This window comes from Apodemus sylvaticus, chromosome 1, assembly GCF_947179515.1.
Source record: "Apodemus sylvaticus chromosome 1, mApoSyl1.1, whole genome shotgun sequence".
Lineage (NCBI taxonomy): Eukaryota > Metazoa > Chordata > Mammalia > Rodentia > Muridae > Apodemus > Apodemus sylvaticus.
Genome location: NC_067472.1, coordinates 58,980,146 through 58,998,977, shown reverse-complemented (window position 1 = coordinate 58,998,977; position 18,832 = coordinate 58,980,146). Strand labels below are relative to the sequence as shown.

The following is an 18,832-nucleotide window of genomic DNA, read 5'->3' as shown; positions in this document are numbered from 1 at the left end:
TGGCCACGTGCCCATGGTCCGTCTGCTCTCGTGGGGGCCTTCTCTCTCCTCCCTGTCCTCTTTCTCTACCTGCCTAACTCAAATCCCTCCAGTAGTTGGCTGTAGCCATTTTCTTTCTTTTTTCCCGCTTTGGTACTAGACCCACCATTTATTAGGAAGGGTTGGGTCATCAGTTCTTCTTGGCTGCCGCCTTCCTCACAGATGCCAGCCCGTTGCTCAGCCCCTCCCGCTTCCTCTTGGTGCAGATGCACGTGCCCGCCCTCTTCTAGATGAACTTGAGTGCACGTGCATGCTTGGCCTTGGACATCTTGGTCAGCTCCATGATGCACCGCCTCTTGTACGTAGGGTGCGAAGCTGTGCACTTCCTGGATCGTGTCCCACAAGAACTTGGTGCGCTTGGTGAGGCTCCCTCGGATTCACCTGAGTCCTCGCTGGCTGATGCATGGGCCGTGTTGAGGCCTGCAGCCATGGGGAAGGGCAGGGCCATGGCTGCTGCTCTCCGATGGAGTCCAGGACAAGCGGCTGTAGCCATTTTTATGGTTTAATTTAACCAGAGGTTTTAGCTTAAGGAGCAAGGTTTGCACAACAAAAACTGGTAACTGTGAGAATTCACTTGTGGACCTAGCGTTACAGTCCATAGCAACAGACCAATCGCAACAGCCTCCCATGGTCTCCACTGTATTTCTTCAGCTGTGAAGTAATTCCCTTGGTCGGAAGCGGTGCCATGAGAAACCTTGCCCTCAAGTTCCTGTCTTGATCCTGCCTTGACTTCACTCAGTAATGGATTGGACCTAGAATTATAAGCAGAATAAACCCTTTTCTTCTCTCAAATGTATAATCACAAGAGACAAGAAACTAGACCAGTTTCCCAGCACGGGAATCTAGGCTTACAGCCGTGAGCTGCCACGGCCCATTTCTGCTTTTTCTTCCTATGAGTGGCATTGACTACTGTCATAAGGAGAATTTAAAAACATGAAATGTAGCGGGGTGTTGGTGGTTTATGCCTTTAATCCCTGCACTTGGAAAGCAGAGGCAGGTGGATCTCTGAGTTCAGGGCCAGCCTGGTCTATAGGATGAGTTCTAGGATAGCCAGGGCTACACAGAGAAACCCTGTCTCAAAAAACAAAACAAAACCACCACCACCAACAACAAAAACCTGAAGCATGAAACATTATTGCAGAGAAGGCACTGGAAAGCACGTGGGTTATGCTGACCAGTACTGGGCTCTCCCCTCAGATGATCATGGTCTGGGTAGAGGTGGCAGGGATAGAAGCCTTGGCCACTTCTCTCTTCTACAAGCCATAGTGGATGCCTACCTGGGTGACCTCTGCTCTCTGACAAATGTTTAACAGTCCACCTAAGTGTATGTGTGTGCATATATGTGTGTACATGTGTGTACATATGTGTGTGCATAATCTATGTGTATGCACATATGTGTGTGCACATATATGTGTATGTGTGTGTACTAATGCCACACCATGCTCTGGAGGTCAGAGGACAACACAAGAAACCTTTCTCTTCTTCCACTATGCGGTGCTCCAAGATTGAATTCAGGTCGTCAAATTAGGCAGAAAGCAACTCTACTAGTTGGCCCTAATTTCTGTTCTTCAATCAGTGGCTGACTGAGAAGAGGGCACAGACATTAGGGACACGATGATCCTGGCCTCTGCCCTGAAGGGTACACTCCTGGGAGGGGTGGAGCTTCTCTTGAGTGCTTTCTTTCAGCCTCTCTCAGAGCACCCTCTGTCGTCTGGAGACAGTCCTGACAGCCACAGGCCCGGAGCCCCTGCACACCTCAGGCCCCAGACTGCCCTTCTTTCTCACCTCGTCCTTCAGCCACTCACCTGTTCATTTTACATTTATGTCCTTACTGATGCTCCCCAGGAGGGGACTTGGCTATTGTGTGCATGAGTACACTGGGGATGGAGGGGTGGAATTGGTTTCTTTTTTTTTTTAAACAGAGTCTTAAAAAAATTATATATATAAAGAGCACACTGTAGCTGTCTTCAGACACTCCAGAAGAGAGCATCAGATCCCAGATCCCATTACAGATGGCTGTGAGCTGCCATGTAGTTGCTGGGAATTGAACTCGGGACCCCTGGAAGAGCAGTTGGTGCTCTTAATCACTGAGTCATCTCTCCAGCTTAGAACTGGTTTCTTAAGTCACAAAGACGTGCAATGGCTGACCTGAGTCTGGAATGAGCATTTTCCCTCAGGCTGGGTTCCAAGATGCATACAATTGCAACAGTACACACACACACACACACACACACCACATCCATACCACATATACTCCATATACTCCATACACCACACAATACATACAATTCACACTATACTACACCATTCTACATACCACACACATTATATATAACACATACACCATACATAACCACATACTACACCCCCACACCACACATATACCAAAATCTACACTATACACACACCACACATACATGCACACAGACAAAAAAGCTACATACCCAAAACACAAACATACACACACACACCACACAGACAAACCATACCACACACACACACTAACCACACACTATAGACTGAACACATACAAATATACTACACGCATACTACATATACCATACATACATACCAAGCACACAACACACATACATACACAATCTACACACTGCACACACATACACATGTCACATACATCACATGCACATACTATTTACATCATACATTACACACAACACACAAACTACAGCACATAAAAACCACACACACACACACACACACATACTACAGACTGCACCACATAAACCACATACACATAAACACAAAAACCACACATGCATACACACATGCACCACAGATATAGATCTCTCTCTCTCTCTCTCTCTCTCTCTCTCACACACACACACACACACACACACACACACACCATGCATAGCACTTCTAAGAGGAGGCGGTCCACGGGGTGTGGCCAGCTGGACGGGGCGGACTCTGATGAAGGAAGTCCCGAACTACTGCTGGTGCCCAGAAGAGCAAGCCCTTAGTCTGGATCTGGTCATGGAGGTGGAGCCTCCGCTCTACCCTGTGGCCGGGGTCGCGGGTCCTCCAGGGGATGAAGACCGGCTCGGAGTTCCTGATGGGCCAGAGGCTCCCGTGAGCAGGGCGAGAAACACAATGGGACACCGGGAGGGGAAGGACCCTGGGATGGGGGCTCCTGTACCCTAGGATGAGGGGCGGGGCTCCAGACGGGGAACCAGGGTCTCTGAGTTGGGACACGCTCCGGAATAGGGGATGTGACTCTGAGTGGAAAACTGGAACCCGGAGTGGGAAGCACGGATTTAGCGAAGAGGTCAGGACTCTGGGTCAGAGGGACAGGGACTCCAGATTGTGGACTGACACCCCGAGTGGGGTACGGGGACCCTGGGATGGGAATTAGGACCCTGGATGGAGAACCTGAACTCCTGGAAGCCGGGATAGGGTCAGGAGTCCAACGGGGGCAGGGGCAGCGTATGATTAGCGATCGGTCCGCAGCTGGACGAACTCGTGGGCGCGTACCCCAACTACAATGAGGAGGAGGAGGAGCGTCGCTACTACCGCCGCAAGCGCCTCGGAGTAGTCAAGAACGTGCTGGCGGCCAGCACGGGTGGCACGCTCACCTATGGCGTCTACCTGGGTAGGGCGGACACATGCACCCTGCTATCCCTCTGCTCCCCCTCCCCCTCCACTGCCGAGCTTGGAAAGAGAAACCTTGCGGCCAGCTGGCCTCCTTCCCCTTTCACTTCCCGGGTCAGAGCTGCTGTTGCTGTGGCGTGCGCTTGGGACTGGGAGGGTGTGTGCCACAAGCCAGTGTGCCCCCAGCCCAGCCAGAGACTAGGTGCGGGTCGATGGGAACGGGGGTCTTCTTCTTCTTATCCCGGTCCTAATGAACATAGGAAAGGGTCGCTTAGGTGACTTGGCGCCCTGCTAGTCTTGCCATGCACTTGTCTGGTTGCTGTGAGCCAGACTGATTAGAGCTCTCTGCCCTGCTCCGTGTCCCCAGGCCTCCTGCAGATGCAACTGATCCTGCACTATGATGAGACCTACAGAGAGGTAAAGTACGGCAACATGGGGCTGCCAGACATCGATAGCAAGATGCTGATGGGGATCAACGTGACGCCCATCGCCGCCCTGCTGTACACACCTGTGCTCATCAGGTGCCAAGCTGCTTTTCCCCTCCCCACCCCGACTTTGTGGGATGCAGAGACGATTGGACCATCAGACCACTGGCTGCCTTAGTGTTCTGGAGAGAGGGGACCGGGACCGAGAACTGCAAAGAGGCCTTGCTTGTTTGGGAGAGTGAGAAGGAAAAGGGGAAATCCCAGCTATAGAGGAGGAACCAAAAGCTCACCACCTTCCCCCCCCTCCCCCCCAACCCATCTGCACATTTGGTTTCGTGGGGGTTCTGGCTTAGTGACATCCTACCAGATAAACTGTGACTTCCTGGGCTACAGCCTTGAAATCCCCAGCACAGCCCAGGTTCTCAGCCCAGTGAGCCGTGACTGTGCTGAAAGGCAGTGCTCACAGAAAAGGGCTTAGCTACAGAGGCTCGGGTTGGTTAGGTTGGAGCTCTAGGGTATATATGGTCCAACCCCCGGGCCACTGCAGAAATTCCCCACAGCCCGGTGAGACTCCTGAATGGGTAGACTGGGGAGGAAGGATTTATTTCACCTGATAGCTTGTAGTCCATCATCCAGGGAAGTCGGGGCAGGAACTCAACCAGGTAGGATCTTGGAGGCAGGAGTGGATGCAGAAGCCGTGGAGGGGTGCTGCTTACTGGCTGTTCCCCATGGCTTGCTCAGCCTGCTTTCTCATAGAACCCAGGTCCACCAGCCCAAGGGTGGCACCACCTTAGTGAGCTGGGCCCTCCACATCCGGAAGCAATCTAGAAAGTTCATCATGGACTTCCTTGCAGGCTAATCTGTTGGGGGCATTGTCTCAGCAGAGATTCTTCCCAAATGACTCCAGTTTGTGTGTCAAGTTGACCATCAATTAGCATGCACACTCTCCCAGCCAGTAGCCCAGCTGACCCTCAGAATTCTAGTTCAGCCTCCTGAGTGGTGGGACTACCAGCTGTGTTATCAGCTGGCTGGCTTCATACTTCCAGAAACTTATCCCCTCTAATGATAAGAGTAAAGTCTTATTTTGTTCCATCACACAACCAACCAGGGTAGCTGCTCTTACTTTAGACACGAAGCAATCTTTCCTAACAGAGTTGAAGGGGGTGGCCTGCAGGTTTAAGACTTAGCCGGAAGCCAATCACCATGACAGTTTCTCAAAGAGTCCTGCAGCCTGCACACCCACTAGCTGTGCCTGGTTTTTGTTTTTGTTGTTTGTGTGTTTGTTTGTTTTTAACTTTTTCCTTTCTAAGTGTTAGTGAGTGAACCTAGGATACTATGCATTCTTGGCAAGTGCTTTACCACTGGGTTGTAGCACTAACCCTAATGTGTGTGTTATGTATTGACTTTATTTACTAATAGACAGGATCTCATATATCCCAGGATGGCCCTGAAGGACCTAATTTAAATCCCAGCAACTATATGGCAGGTCATAACCAGCTGCAATTCCAGTTTCAAGGGATCCAACACCACCTTTGGCCTCCAGGGGCGTCAAACACACACATAGCTAACTTAGGACATGAGACCTTGAACTTTTTCTTCTCTTGACTTAACTTCCTCAAGCTATAATGCAGGCCTGTAACACCACACCCAATTCTGTGTGGTGCTGGGGATCAAATCCAGGGCCTCATGTGTTATGGAGGCCCCACACCTTTGTTATAGCCTCAGGCTGAGGGTCTTGTCTTAAAGATTATAAAATATTCAGCCAGGTGTGCTAGCACATGTCTTTATCCCAGTAATGAAAGATGAGGCAGAGCCGGGTGTGGGGGCCCAAGCCTGTAATCCCAGCATTTGGGAGGCAAAGGCAGGCGGATTTCTGAGTTCAAGGCCAGTCTTGTCTACAGAGTGAATTCCAGGACAGCCAGGGCTACACAGAGAAACCCTGTGTCGAAAAACAAAAACAAAAATAAAAACAAAACAAAAAAGAAAGAAAGAAAGAAAGAAAGAAAGAAAGAAAGAAAGAAAGAAAGAAAGAAAGAAAGAAAGAAAGAAAGAAAGAAGAGGCAGGTGGATATCTAGGAGTTCAGTCTGGTCTACATACCAAGCTCCAGGCCAGCCAAGGCTACATAATAAGACTCTGTCTTAAAGTAGAAAATAAAAAAAGATTAACAAAATGTTGGAATGTGACAAACATGTGTGTATGTGTGTGCATGACTGTGCAGACATGTGTGTGCATGCCTGTGCAGACATGTGGAGGCCAGATGTCAACACCAAGTGTCTTTCTCGATCTTCTAACGTTATTTTGGTACAGATTTATTTTTTTATCTTATATTTATTTTTATGTGTATGAGTGTTTTGTCTGCCTATACCTTGTGTATGCTTGGTGCCCCTGGAGGCCAGAAGAGATGTTTGATCCCTTGAAAAGGCAGTGACATCCAATTGTGAGCTATCCTTTGGGTGCTGGAATCAGAACTGGGTCCTTTGTAAGAACAGACAGTGCTCTAGTATTCTTAACCACTGAGCCCTTACCTTATTTTTAAAATTACATTGCGCACGGTGTGTGTGTGTGATCGTGTATGTGTGTGTGTGTGTGCATTTGTGTGTGTGTGAGCATGCACGCACGTATGTGCATGGTGTGTGTGTGTGTGTATGTGAGCATGTGCATGTGTGCGCGTGTGTATCTGTGTGTGTGTGAGCATGCACGCATGTACATGCATGTGGGGGGGGCGTGTGTGTGTGTGTGTGTGTGTGTGTGTATGTGTGTGTTGGTGTATGTGGAGGCCAGAGGTCCATCCTATTTTGTTTCTTTGAGACAGGGTCTCTCATTGGGACTCAGGGCTTGTTGTCACTTAGGCTAGGCTGGCTGGCTAGTGAACCCAGGCATCTGTCCATCAGCGTTTCCCCAGTGCTGGGATTACAGATGCGTTACAGTGCACCTGGCTTTTCACACTGGTGTTGGGGACGCACCGAGGAGCTGGTGTGTGTTCAGCAAGCACGTTACTGAGTGAGTGATCTTTCTGGGCCTGACCTCTTGTTTTATATCCTTACAGTGACTGTGAGGACCCTGCAGCACGGCCTGTGCCACTATCTCAGCTATGAGCACAGGCCGCGCTGCCAGTCAGTGTCCCTGAGACTGTGCCCTTGAGCTCCCAACTCTCAGGCTAAGGCTCCCCCTGACCTCCCACAGCAGTAGGAACTGGGACCCGAGGCCCTGATGGTTTCAGGCCACAGCAGTCCCTGGACCTGTGCACTAATGTCCCTCGCTCTCTACAGGTTTTTTGGTACCAAGTGGATGATGTTCTTAGCTGTGGGCATCTATGCCCTCTTTGTCTCTACCAACTACTGGGAGCGCTACTACACGCTGGTGCCCTCTGCCGTGGCTCTGGGCATGGCCATTGTGCCTCTCTGGGCCTCCATGGGCAACTATATCACCAGGTAAGCCTGGTGGGCAGTGAAGCGGAGGCTGGGGAACTGGCTGAATATTTATTTCTTTGCCAACTTTAGCTAGGAGACTTCAGGCAAGCCTTTTACTCTGCTGGGCCTCAGTTTCCCCCCTCTGAAGCTGGCTAGCCTATAGCTGTAGTTATAGGAAGAAGTGTGGCAGAGGGCAGGCTAGGGAAAGCCCTCACTGTCTGTGCTCCAGGATGTCCCAGAAGTACTATGAATACTCTCACTACAAGGAGCAAGCTGAGCAGGGGCCACAGCCGCGCCCACCGCGAGGCTCCCACGCACCCTATCTCCTGGTTTTCCAGGCCATCTTCTACAGCTTCTTCCATGTGAGTGCTACAGGAAGCCCTGGGGGAGGGGAGGGGAGGGAATAGTCCAGATTCCACATATCACAGGCTATTCCACAGCCTTCTCAGCCCCCCTGAGCCAAACCCTGCTCTCTTATCTCTAGTGATGGAGACCTCTTCCCTGTCCACAATGCTTAGGAGGAAGTTCTCCTGCCACGGGCACCCAATCGCCACTACTGGGCTGTCCCCAGATTGTGGGAGAGCAGCTGCTCCCCACCACCAGAGGCCATGTCCAAACTCCTCCCCAGATCCCACCATCTGGTTCCCTCCCCGGGTTCTGACCCCCGCTGCCCTCCCACCCATAGTTGAGCTTCGCCTGTGCCCAGCTGCCCATGATTTACTTCCTCAACAACTACCTGTATGACCTGAACCACACACTGTTCAACGTGCAGAGCTGCGGTGAGTGCGGGGGAGGGGCCGGAACTCTACAGCTTGCGTCTAGTCACCTTCAGTCACCCAGCAGACACTAGGCCTACATCCTTCGAGCTTTCAGGGCTGCATGCGTAGAGGTGGGAAGTGGATGGTACCCCGTTCACACACTGCCACCCCAAAGGAGATGGCTGGCAGAATCCTTACCTGCCCCCACACCCCACCTTCACTGTGGCCTGGCTGCAGTAGAGCCAGCCCTGTCTCCACCCACCTTTCCCAGGCACTAAGAGCTATGGCATCCTGAATGGCTTCAACAAGACGGTGCTTCGGACGCTGCCACGCAGCAGGAACCTTATTGTTGTGGAGAGCGTGCTCATGGCGGTGGCCTTCTTGGCCATGCTGCTGGTGAGGCTCGGGTTGGTGGGGAGGAGGTGGTGGGAGCAAGGGGTTCTTCCCCTGTAAGCGCTTGCATGTGGGCAGCTCGGAGTGGCAGGCTAGGAGCCTAAGAATCAGAACTCATTCTGGTTGCAGGACGGACGCCTGAAGACTAAGGCGGGAGTTGGGATCCCCAAGGAAATGGACAAAGAGGGGGCCGGTCTCATGGGATTAGCAAGTGTGTCTCAGGATTGAGGGCAGTACTGGAAGGCTCCTAGGGACCAGAGTTGGGAGGTGTGGCTTTAGGTCGAGAGGCGGGGCTAAGGATGTGCCAAGAGGAAGGCGGGGCCTCTGGGTGTGTCTGGGGCGGAGCCTTGGGTTGATGCCTGGCGGTAAGCCAGTTTAAAGTGAGGCTTGTAGATGTATTGTGGCGGGGCCTCGGGACTGCAGCTCATTTTTCTTTCTTTGGTTTTTTGAGATAGGATCTATTTTTGTAGTCCCGGCTGTCCTGGAGCTCGCTATGTAGACCAGGATGGCCTAGAACTCAGCGAAATCCTCTTGCCTTGCTGGGATTAAAAGACCTGCGCCAAAAAACAAAAACAAAAACAAAAAACAAAAAAAGAGCTGGGTGGTGGTGGCGCACGCCTGTAATCCAGGCACTCTGGGAGGCAGAGGCAGGCGGCGGATTTCTGAGTTCCAGGCCAGCCTGGTCTACAGAGTGAATTCCAGCTATACAGAGAAACCCTGCCTCGAAAAAACCAAATCCAAAAAAAAAAAAAAAAAAAAAAAAAAAAAAGCCAAAAATAAACAAAAATACCTGCGCCACCACACCTGGCTTACGGTTGCTGCCCAGAGTAGAAGTGTGGGCGTGTCTGGGGCGGAGTCTGGAGCCTGTGGGTGTGTCCAGGGCGGGATTGTCCCTTCACAGCTCCTTTCTGCAGGTGCTGGGCCTGTGTGGAGCCGCTTATCGACCCACGGAAGAAATCGACCTGCGCAGTGTGGGCTGGGGCAACATCTTCCAGCTGCCCTTCAAACACGTGCGTGACTTCCGCTTACGCCATCTGGTGCCCTTCTTTATCTACAGTGGTTTTGAGGTGCTCTTTGCCTGCACTGGTTTCGCCCTGGTAAGAACAGACAAGATGTCTGGCTAAACTTGAATTTCAGATGCACAGAATATACATGTATAAATATGTTCGAGTATATCCCGAATTATTCCCTTCCCTTCCCTCTTCCCTCTCTCAGCCCCATCACCATTTTCCATGAACAAATCATTTTTCCACTTTCTGTAGTTAGAATGGAGATGCTTTTACCCTTTCTATCAGCCTTAGAGGGAGTTCACACCAGGAGATCCAGAGAAGACAAGGTGTGAATTAAAGTGGCATCTGGTGTGGGAAGGGCTTGGGACCAACTGGCCTCCTTTTGCTCTCCTCCTTAGGGCTACGGCGTGTGCTCCATAGGGCTGGAGCGGCTGGCGTACCTGCTCATAGCTTACAGCCTGGGTGCCTCAGCCTCCTCGGTCCTGGGGCTGCTGGGACTGTGGCTGCCTCGCTCAGTGCCCCTCGTGGCTGGGGCGGTACTGCACCTGCTGCTCACCCTTAGCCTCTTTTTCTGGGCTCCCACGCCTCGGGTCCTCCAGCACAGTTGGATCTTTTACTTCGTGGCTGCCCTCTGGGGTGTGGGCAGTGCCCTCAACAAGACCGGACTTAGCAGTGAGTACAGCTTTGGGAACTGGCACGCCTGAGGTGGGGGAGAGGCAGGCTGCAGGTCACCTCTAGTGGTTCAGTAAGTACTGTTAACAGCTATGTGTTACAGTGGTTCTTCCATGCGGTTCTGTGGACATAGTCGAGGCAGGTAGAGATTGCTTGGCATAGTCTGGGGTGGGAAGACTTCTGCGGACACTGGAGAGATGGTTGGGGAAGTCTCATGGAGACTCTTGAAGGATGCAGGAGTTCCATCTGAAGCAGGTGGGCATCACACCGAGGGGGATACACAGGCGGGTGTGGGCTCAGTGAAGAGACCCGGGAGAGTATATAGAAACACACACCAGCACTCAGGATATGTTAGCAGAATTTCCGAGCACAGGATGCAGATCCTGAGTTCCAGGCCCCAGGAAGGGAGAGGGTGCCAGGCGCTTGTCTACTCCAGGGCTTAGGTGCGGAACTGGACTCTTTCTCTTCTGTTTCTATTTCTCAAGGTCTCACTATGTAGCCTCAGCTGGCCTGGCATTCACCGTATAGATCCCAGACTGGCCTTGAACCCATAGAGACCCACATGTTTCTCCCTCTCAAGTGCTGGAATCAAAGGCAGACGCCACCAGGCTCAGCCTTTTCCTCTTCAATCATATGTTCTGAGACAAAGCTTTACACTGTATGTAGCCCAGGCTAGCCTGGACTCACCACGTAGCTCAAGCTGGCTTTAAACAATAGTTTGATCCTATCTTAGATCCCTGAATGCTGGGATTACAGCCTGGGCCACTGTCCACTTCCTTTTTTCTTTTTAGTTAATTTTTTTATTTTTTTGAGACAGGGTTTCTGTGTAGCCCTGGGACAGTTGGTGGAAGTCGATTCTCTCCATCTGCTACATGAGTCCAGGGGACTGAACTCAGGAAGGTTAGACTTGGTGACAAGTGCCTTTTACCCACTAAGCAATCTCATTGGCTCTTCTTTTTCTTTTCTTCTTTCTTTCTTTCTTTCTTTCTTTTTTTTTTTTCTTTTCTTTCTTTTTTTGACATGGCCTTTCTACATAGCTTTGGTTGGTCTGGAACTTGCTATGTAGACCAGGTAGGCCTCAAAGTCACAGAGATCATCCTGCTTCAGTCTCTTCAGTTCTGGAACTAACCGTGTGTGCTTCCAAACCTGGATGGGTGTTTGTTTGTAACAAGGATGCAGGTACAGCTGAAACCCAGCTCGCCCAGCCTCAGAATCCAGTCCCAAATCTGGGCGGCTGGAGTGAGACTCTGGGAAAAAGAGCTATGATAGGCCAGGCTTCAGCTGGGGGGCTCTCTGGGTATGTGTGGGATAGGGTTGTGTCAGTGACAGGCAGCTGGCACACATGAGTACATCCTTGAAGGTTATCCTTACTGGCACTGATTCTCATGGTCTGATGCTGCTCACAGTTTCAAGGACCTCCATGCAACCCCCGACCCCAGCCACACGAAGGTCATGTTCATGTCATGGGCCGGACAAAGCTTAGCGAGTAGCAGCCACAGTCAGCCAGGCCTCTGCAATCTTCTTACCTCAGAGCTGCTAACCCAACAGACAACCTGTAAACGCTCTATTTAAAAATCGGGCCAGCTTTGGAGATTTAAGTGGTTTTCCTTAAATTACCCTTAGTGTGACCTTTGAACCGTTACTTTTTCCGGTCCTGAGCTCTGGAGTCTCAGTTCCAGTGGCTGTTTCTCTACCACCTTGAGGCAATCCCTCAGGAAACCAGCCCCTGTCAGCTCCGCCTCAGGCTTGACTTGTGAAAAGTTAGTTGCTGAAATGCATAGAAATTAGGCCCTGGTTCTGCCGCCCAGCCCCATGCTCTAAGAAATAAGATTCAGGCTCAAAATACATTTACAAACGCCTTGGCCGTATAGCTAGGCTCTACTCTGATCATAACTAAGATATCCCAGTTATTATAACCTACATCCTGCCACGTGGCTAGCCTGTGCTCAGGCGCCATGTGTCCTGTAGCTCACTCCTTCCCAGCCTGGTCTCCCGAGAGTAGCTCTATCCCAGAATTCTTTCTGCCTCCCAGATGTCCCACCTGCTATTTCCTGCCTAAGCCATAGGCCATAGGCTTTTCTTTCTGAGCCCCTGGCAAGGTAGAGAAACAGTAACTGAGCACTTGGCCCACAGGGTGATGGGTCAAAGGCGGGACCCAGTGGAGGGTCCCTTGCACCTCTGGGCTCATCCTGACAGTGTAGTAACAGAAGTCTCCAGCAGGGGTCAGGCAAGGATCAGTGCACAGCTCTTGGCATTCCTGGCACAATCTCAGGAACAGAGATGGAACTGTAACAGGGTTCCTTACCTGCTTTGTCCCTTTACCTGCAGCACTCCTGGGCATCCTATATGAAGACAAAGAGAGGCAGGACTTCATCTTCACCATCTATCACTGGTGGCAGGCCGTGGCCATCTTTGTTGTGTACCTGGGCTCCAGCTTGCCCATGAAGGTGAGGATGGGTGGAGTTTGGGTGTCCATGCCTCACTGGGAAACAGACCCTGATTCCAGAGCCTAAAATGCAGTACTTCCTAAAGGCCAAGCACTGGACCAAGGACCCCTTAGTCCCTGGGGTGAACCCGGCACCCCACTTACTGCTTTACCTGCTAGCCTCAGTCCCTGTGAGCACACCAGCTGAACTGTGGGTGGCTCGCTCACCTGTTCACCAGCTTCCGCACTTCTGGACACCCAAGGTCTCTCATTTCATCTCCTATAGGAATGAGCGCCTCCATGTTTTTATGTTGTTATGTTTTGTTTTGAGACAGTCTCACCATACAGCCCTGGCTGTCCTGCAACTCTGTAGATCAGGCTGGCCTCAAACTCAGAGATCCACCTGCCTCTGCCTCCCAAGTGCTGGGATTAATGCCACGCACCATTACACTGGGCTTGTTTAGTTTTTAAGGTAGGGTCTCAGTATCCCTGGCTAGCCTGGAACTCCCTGTATAGACCCAGAAGGCTTGGAGCTCACAGAGATCCTCCTGCCTCTGCCTCCCAAGTACTGGGATTAAAGGCATGCACCTGGAACTCACTCTGTAGACCAGGCTGGCCTCGAACTCAGAAATCCGCCTGCCTCTGCCTCCCAAGTGCTGGGATTACAGGCGTGCGCCACCACCGCCCGGCTAAGGTAAGGTCTCAGTATCCCTGGCTAGCCTGGAACTCACCATATAGACCCAGTAGGCTTGGAGCTCACAGAAGTCCCCTTGCCTCTGCTTCCTAGGTGCTGGGATTAGAGGTGGGTGCTACCACCACTCAGGTTTTGGGTTGTTACTGACTGTGCTGGAGATGGGATCCAGGACCTTTCTGACCACCCATCACGTACCTTAAACTCCTAGCCTGTTCCCAATCCCAGCGTGCCATTTTAGCAGGTCCTAGTCACATGTTTTGTTCCATTTTTCTGTATCATTGGATCAGGATCTCAAAGGCAACCCAGACTCACTGAGCCTACCGTGGGCTGAGATGACAGGGCCTGTGCAACTTTATTTATTTATTTAGAAAATGAAACAAATTGAAATAGCAAGGAATCAGAGTCCAAATACAAACATATTTGTGTGTTTCTTTCTGGTCTGTGGGTTACAGTCAAACTGTCTGAAAAGAGGAGTAGGTGTGCTCAGTGGGGGGCACCTTCCTGGCACATACAAACATACACGGCTCACCCCAACACTGAAGACAGAGAAAAAGCACTGGAAAGCTTCCTCACTGCAGTGGATCTGACTGTCGACATGTCTGTCTCTGTCTCTGTCTCTCTCTGTCTCTGTCTCTACACTTTATCCCCCACGTAGTCTCAGAATGTAGCCCGGCCGGCCTTGACCGCCCCCACTTCTCAGGCGATGGGATTATAGGCTAGAGCCCCTATGCACACCTGCCGGTGTCCCACTGTGTCTAGGGCCATGGAATAGTTTAACTGTGGTCCAGGGAAGCCAGGCCTGCTTTTAGATTTTCTTCAGCCTTCATGTTTTCTCTGAGACAAGGAGCTTAACCTCTTTTCTGTTGTGAAACTGAGCCCTGCTGAGATATGGTGACTTTAAAATCAGTGTGGGACTTTGAGTCTTGTTCTCAGAGACTGCCTTGGAAATCCCGGGTGAGGGACTGGTTAGGAAAGAGCCAGGAGGTGGGCCAGGAGGAGCCACTGAACGAGTGTGGCGTCTCTCCTTTCCCAGGCCAAGCTGGCAGTGTTGCTGGTGACCCTGGTAGCAGCAGCAACCTCCTACCTGTGGATGGAACACAGGCTACAGCAAGGACTGGTTCCGCGACAGCCTCGCATCCCGAAGCCACAGCACAAAGTCCGCGGCTACCGCTACCTGGAGGAGGACAACTCGGATGAGAGTGACAGGGAGGGCGAGCAGGGCCAGGGAGACTGCGCAAAGGACGAAGCGCCGCAGGCCGGGCCCCTGGGTGCAGAGCCCGCTGGCCCCTGCCGCAGGCCCTGTCCCTATGAACAGGCTCTGGGTGGCGATGGGCCCGAGGAGCAGTGAGGGAGCCGGGGCAGCCAGCCTGCCCTTAGACTCGGCTTTCCGACTTCCAGCCTCAGTTTACTGTTTCAGGTTGAGGATCCCCCTGAGTCACGCTCCATCTGCCAGAGGAGCCTTCTTTCCCTCCCGAGAGCCTGGGGTCACCTGGAACTTCCTCCAAGGAGATAAGGGTCACCCTCCAAAACCCCTATTCCTGTTTAAGGGCTATGCCTCTGCCTAAGTCAGCGAGATTCCCTTCCGGTGATTCCCTTCTGGTAATCCACAGCTTAGGCCTCCCTCTGCCCCTGTCTGACGACTAGAGCTTTGCACATTTCTTGCCCCCAGGTCCCCCCACCTCAAAGCAGGGGGCTATTTTTTTTTAATGGAAAATAATGAATAAAGACTTTTGTATTTTCTAGAACGGGTGTGGGTTGTGTTCCAGTCGACCCCAGGCCAGTGTTTCCGCACAGAGTAGAATCCTTAGCTGGTTGTGGAGAGGGTTCAGTTATTGCATGGAGAATATGTCCCATCTAAGCCTCACCAAGACCCATGGCTTCTCCTGGAAGTACAGCCTATGGGCTGCACCTACCCACCCAGGAGCAAGGGTCACAGAAATGGTTTGCAGGGACACCCCCCACCCACCCACAGAGGAGCACAGTCTCTCCTGAGCCTAGAAAACAGAGCAGATGCTAGAGGCCACTCTCCCTCGGGTGGCCACAACAGCCCACCCATCACCTCCCACCCGTACATACCCCAGCACACAGGCCAGGCCTTTTTCCTCTTGAAGTGTATCTTCCCAGCTCAGGGGCTGCCATCTTTATGGACCCTGGATAAACTTGGTCACTGACCTTTTCTATGACAGCCTCAGAAGCAGCAAAGAGGCCAGACTCCTGTGGCCCTGTCCCAGGTCCTTTCTTCACCCCCACCACTCACTCCGTCAGAGACTGACACCCATTGCGAAGAGCGCTGAGTGGCTGGGTGAGGACAGAAGAGCCATGGCAGAGTCCTGGGGACCACGGCTGGCTTCTGGCAGGGTTCTGCTAGGGCCATGTCTTCTCCTATCCTTGAAGGCCCTGAGGCCTGACTGAAGGCCATACCCCTGTCGCCATCATACAGCTCCACGCCAAGCACTCATGGGTCCTCCTGCTGTTCCCAGGTTTCCCGCCCTCCTCCCTCCAGCCTCTCTAGCCTCCAGCCACCCCTGGAGCTGGGCTCTGTGACCTCAAAGGAGTCCCCCATTGGAGCCCTAGGTGCTTCTCTGTGGAATGTGTCTGCACAGGAGAATTATTAGACCCTCAGACCCAAGGCCCAGGTCCTGGAGGGAGCGCTCAGGGATAGCAGGAGATTGTCAAGTTTTCTAAGGTTTGTGGGAAAGCAGTCTGCCTTGTGCACACTGGTGACAAGCAGACCAGAAAGGATCACACTGTGTGGCACATGCAAGTGTGGCCACAAGCCTATGCTCTGTCTGTGAATTCAGTGTGGGTGTGGTCTCTCAGCGCTTGGGAGGCTGAGATATGAGGATTGCTGAGGGTTTGAGGCCAGTCTGTGTGGCATTCCAAACTCACAGCCTCATCTACTCCTTTATAAAACATGTCTGGAACTGACTTGGACTATACTGTGAAACCCTATCTCAAAACAAACAAACACAACACCCAAAACAAACAGAACACCCAAAACAAACACAACCCTCAGAATCTGTCCATGAAGTCAGGTGTGGCGACGTCCCAGTGACAGGATTTAGCTTCTTCAATCACAGTTGGAACTTAGACCTGGAGAGTGAGCACACCTACATTGACACACCAACCTTAGAATCACTGTATTTGGGAGGCTGAGGCAGAAGGATTGTTGAGTGCAGTTTTAAAGTCAGTCTATGCTACTTCGTGGGACTGTCTCAAAAAAAAGAGAGAGAACTAGGCTGACCTCAAATTCACAGATATCTACAAATTCACACACACACACACACACACACACACAGAGAGAGAGAGAGAGAGAGAGAGAGAGAGAGAGAGAGAGATCAGGCCAGTGTCATTAACTGGCAAAGCCAGAGGAAATATTCATGATTTTTGTTCTATTTTTAATATATATTTAGATTTTATTTTTAAGTATGTGTATATCTATGTGGGGTTGTGTGCATGTGAGGGCAGTGCTCCTTGAAGCCAGAAGAGGGCATTAGACACCCCTGAGAATTGGAGTTAATAGGTGATTGTGAGTTATTTGATATGGGTGCTGGGGACTGAACTCAAGTCCTCTTAAAAGAACAGGAAATGCTTTTAACAATGGAGCCATCTTTCTTCTCCCATCTCTATTCATTATATTTTAAACACTTAAATATTGCAGAAAGCATAAAAGAAAATGAAGGTTTGTGTGCTTCAAATCTTGGGTTCTTCATATTATAAAATTTGGCTTGCGTCGGGTCAGAAGACTTTTTCCGTGGGTCCAGGATTCTAAAGTTCACTGGTAGTTTTGCATGCTTTGAGACATATGTCTGTCCCTTCCTGTCTCATGGAGCCTGCTGGTGTCCTTAGATGCCAGACACAAGGCCGGAGACGCTGGTCAGCAAGGTGACATGTGGAACCAGATGTCATGGTGCATACCTTTCATCCCAGCACTAGGGAGACAGAAGCAGGAGGATTTCTGTGAGCTTGAAGCCAGCCTGGTCTTTGACATGGTGAGTTTCAGGACAGACAGGGCTAACTAGACTCTGACAAAGATGGCATGTGGCTGCTACCACACACTGTTGTCATGGGGGAAGATGGCTGCTTCTCCTCCTCCTCCCCTCCTCCTCCTTCTCCTTTCTTCCTTTTCCTCTTCTTCCTCTTCTTCTTGAGACAGGGTTTCTCTATGTATTTATGTCTGTTCTGGAACTCAATATGTAGAACCAGGCTGGCCTCAAATTCACAGATATTTAGCTTCTGCCTCTGCTTCCCAGGCCGAGATTAAAGGCATGTTCCACGATGGCCGGCCAAGGTGATCAATAGCTTCTTACATCACAGCTATAGTCACCATATGGCGACCTAGGGAACTGCAGACCCTCAGCCACTGTCTTACCTCTCAAGGCTCCACGTCTCAGCTGCATTTTTGGGCTGAAGACAAAGGCACAGGCCTTGACTTCCTCCATATCACAGGCCTCTCACTGTGGATGCTGCTTCAGAGCTTTGAGAAGAGCCTCTCCTGCTGTCATAGGACTCAGCACACTAGGAGCCCTGTTGTCTTTTCTCTCAACACTCAATGGATGTGTCTGTTTCTGCTCTGTTGCTATGATAAAATATCCTGACAAGGACCACACGAAGGAGCAAGAGTTTATTTTGGCTTACAGTTCCTGAGGGATGGATGCAGTCCATCATGGTGGGCAAGAAAGCTGGGGTGGGGGTGGGGGTGGGGTGGGGCAGAGGCGGGATGTGCTGATTACACGGTGTCTACTCCCAGGAAGCTGGCTATAAATCCTCACAGTCTGTCCCCAAGTGCAGAGCCACCAACTGGAGGCTACACTAGGATAGAAACACAGATGAATATGTTTCTGTCATTTTTTTAAATTATTTTTTTATTTGTGGCTGGAGAGATGGCTCAGCGGTTAAGAGGACTGGCCGTTCTTCTAGAGGTCCTGAGTTCAATTCCCAGAAACTTCATAGTGGCTCACAGCCTCCTGCCAGGTGGGCTCCGTCTGCTCTGTCCTGTCCCCACCCAGGGAGATGGGGACAATGCCAGCAAGCCTCTAGTGTCTCTTCCTCTTCCTTCCTTCCTTCCTTCCTTCCTTCCTTCCTTCCTTCCTTCCTTCCTTCCTTCCTTCCCTCCCTCCTTTTCTTTCTTTCCTTTTGTGTATGTACATTGAAGCCAGGGGATGATGTCAGCTGACACTCCAGGCACTGTCCACCTTATTTTATGACACCAGGGTATGTCACTGGACTGGAATTCACCAGGACTGGCTGGTCAATGTCTCAGGGATCCCCCTGTCTGTGTCCCACCTGCATGTTGGAATTACAAGTATGCAACACACACACACACACACACACGCGCGCGCGCGCGCTTTTCCACATGATTCTGGTGTGGGAACCCAGGTCCTCTGGCTTACAAA

General features: G+C 51.3%; 1 protein-coding gene across 3 annotated transcripts; it reads left to right on the top strand.

Annotated features, from left to right (window-relative positions):
* The first annotated feature begins 2,987 nt into the window (after window positions 1–2,987).
* On the top strand, window positions 2,988–15,181 carry Unc93b1 (unc-93 homolog B1, TLR signaling regulator). Of its 3 annotated transcripts, none has more exons than XM_052193818.1 (11): window positions 2,990–3,129; window positions 3,508–3,649; window positions 4,016–4,169; window positions 7,344–7,505; window positions 7,714–7,846; window positions 8,170–8,263; window positions 8,514–8,638; window positions 9,550–9,645; window positions 10,044–10,317; window positions 12,646–12,764; window positions 14,470–15,181. In XM_052193818.1, the coding sequence occupies exons 1-11, from the start codon at window positions 3,034–3,036 to the stop codon at window positions 14,782–14,784; spliced, it is 1,710 nt and encodes a 569-aa protein (XP_052049778.1). In that variant the 5' UTR covers window positions 2,990–3,033; the 3' UTR covers window positions 14,785–15,181. The 3 variants fall into 3 exon arrangements, with proteins under 3 accessions (XP_052049779.1, XP_052049778.1, XP_052049777.1); XM_052193817.1 differs by having other exon boundaries at window positions 2,991–3,129; window positions 9,550–9,732; XM_052193819.1 differs by lacking the exons at window positions 10,044–10,317; window positions 14,470–15,181 and having other exon boundaries at window positions 2,988–3,129; window positions 9,550–9,732; window positions 12,646–12,762.
* Window positions 15,182–18,832: the final 3,651 nt, after the last annotated feature.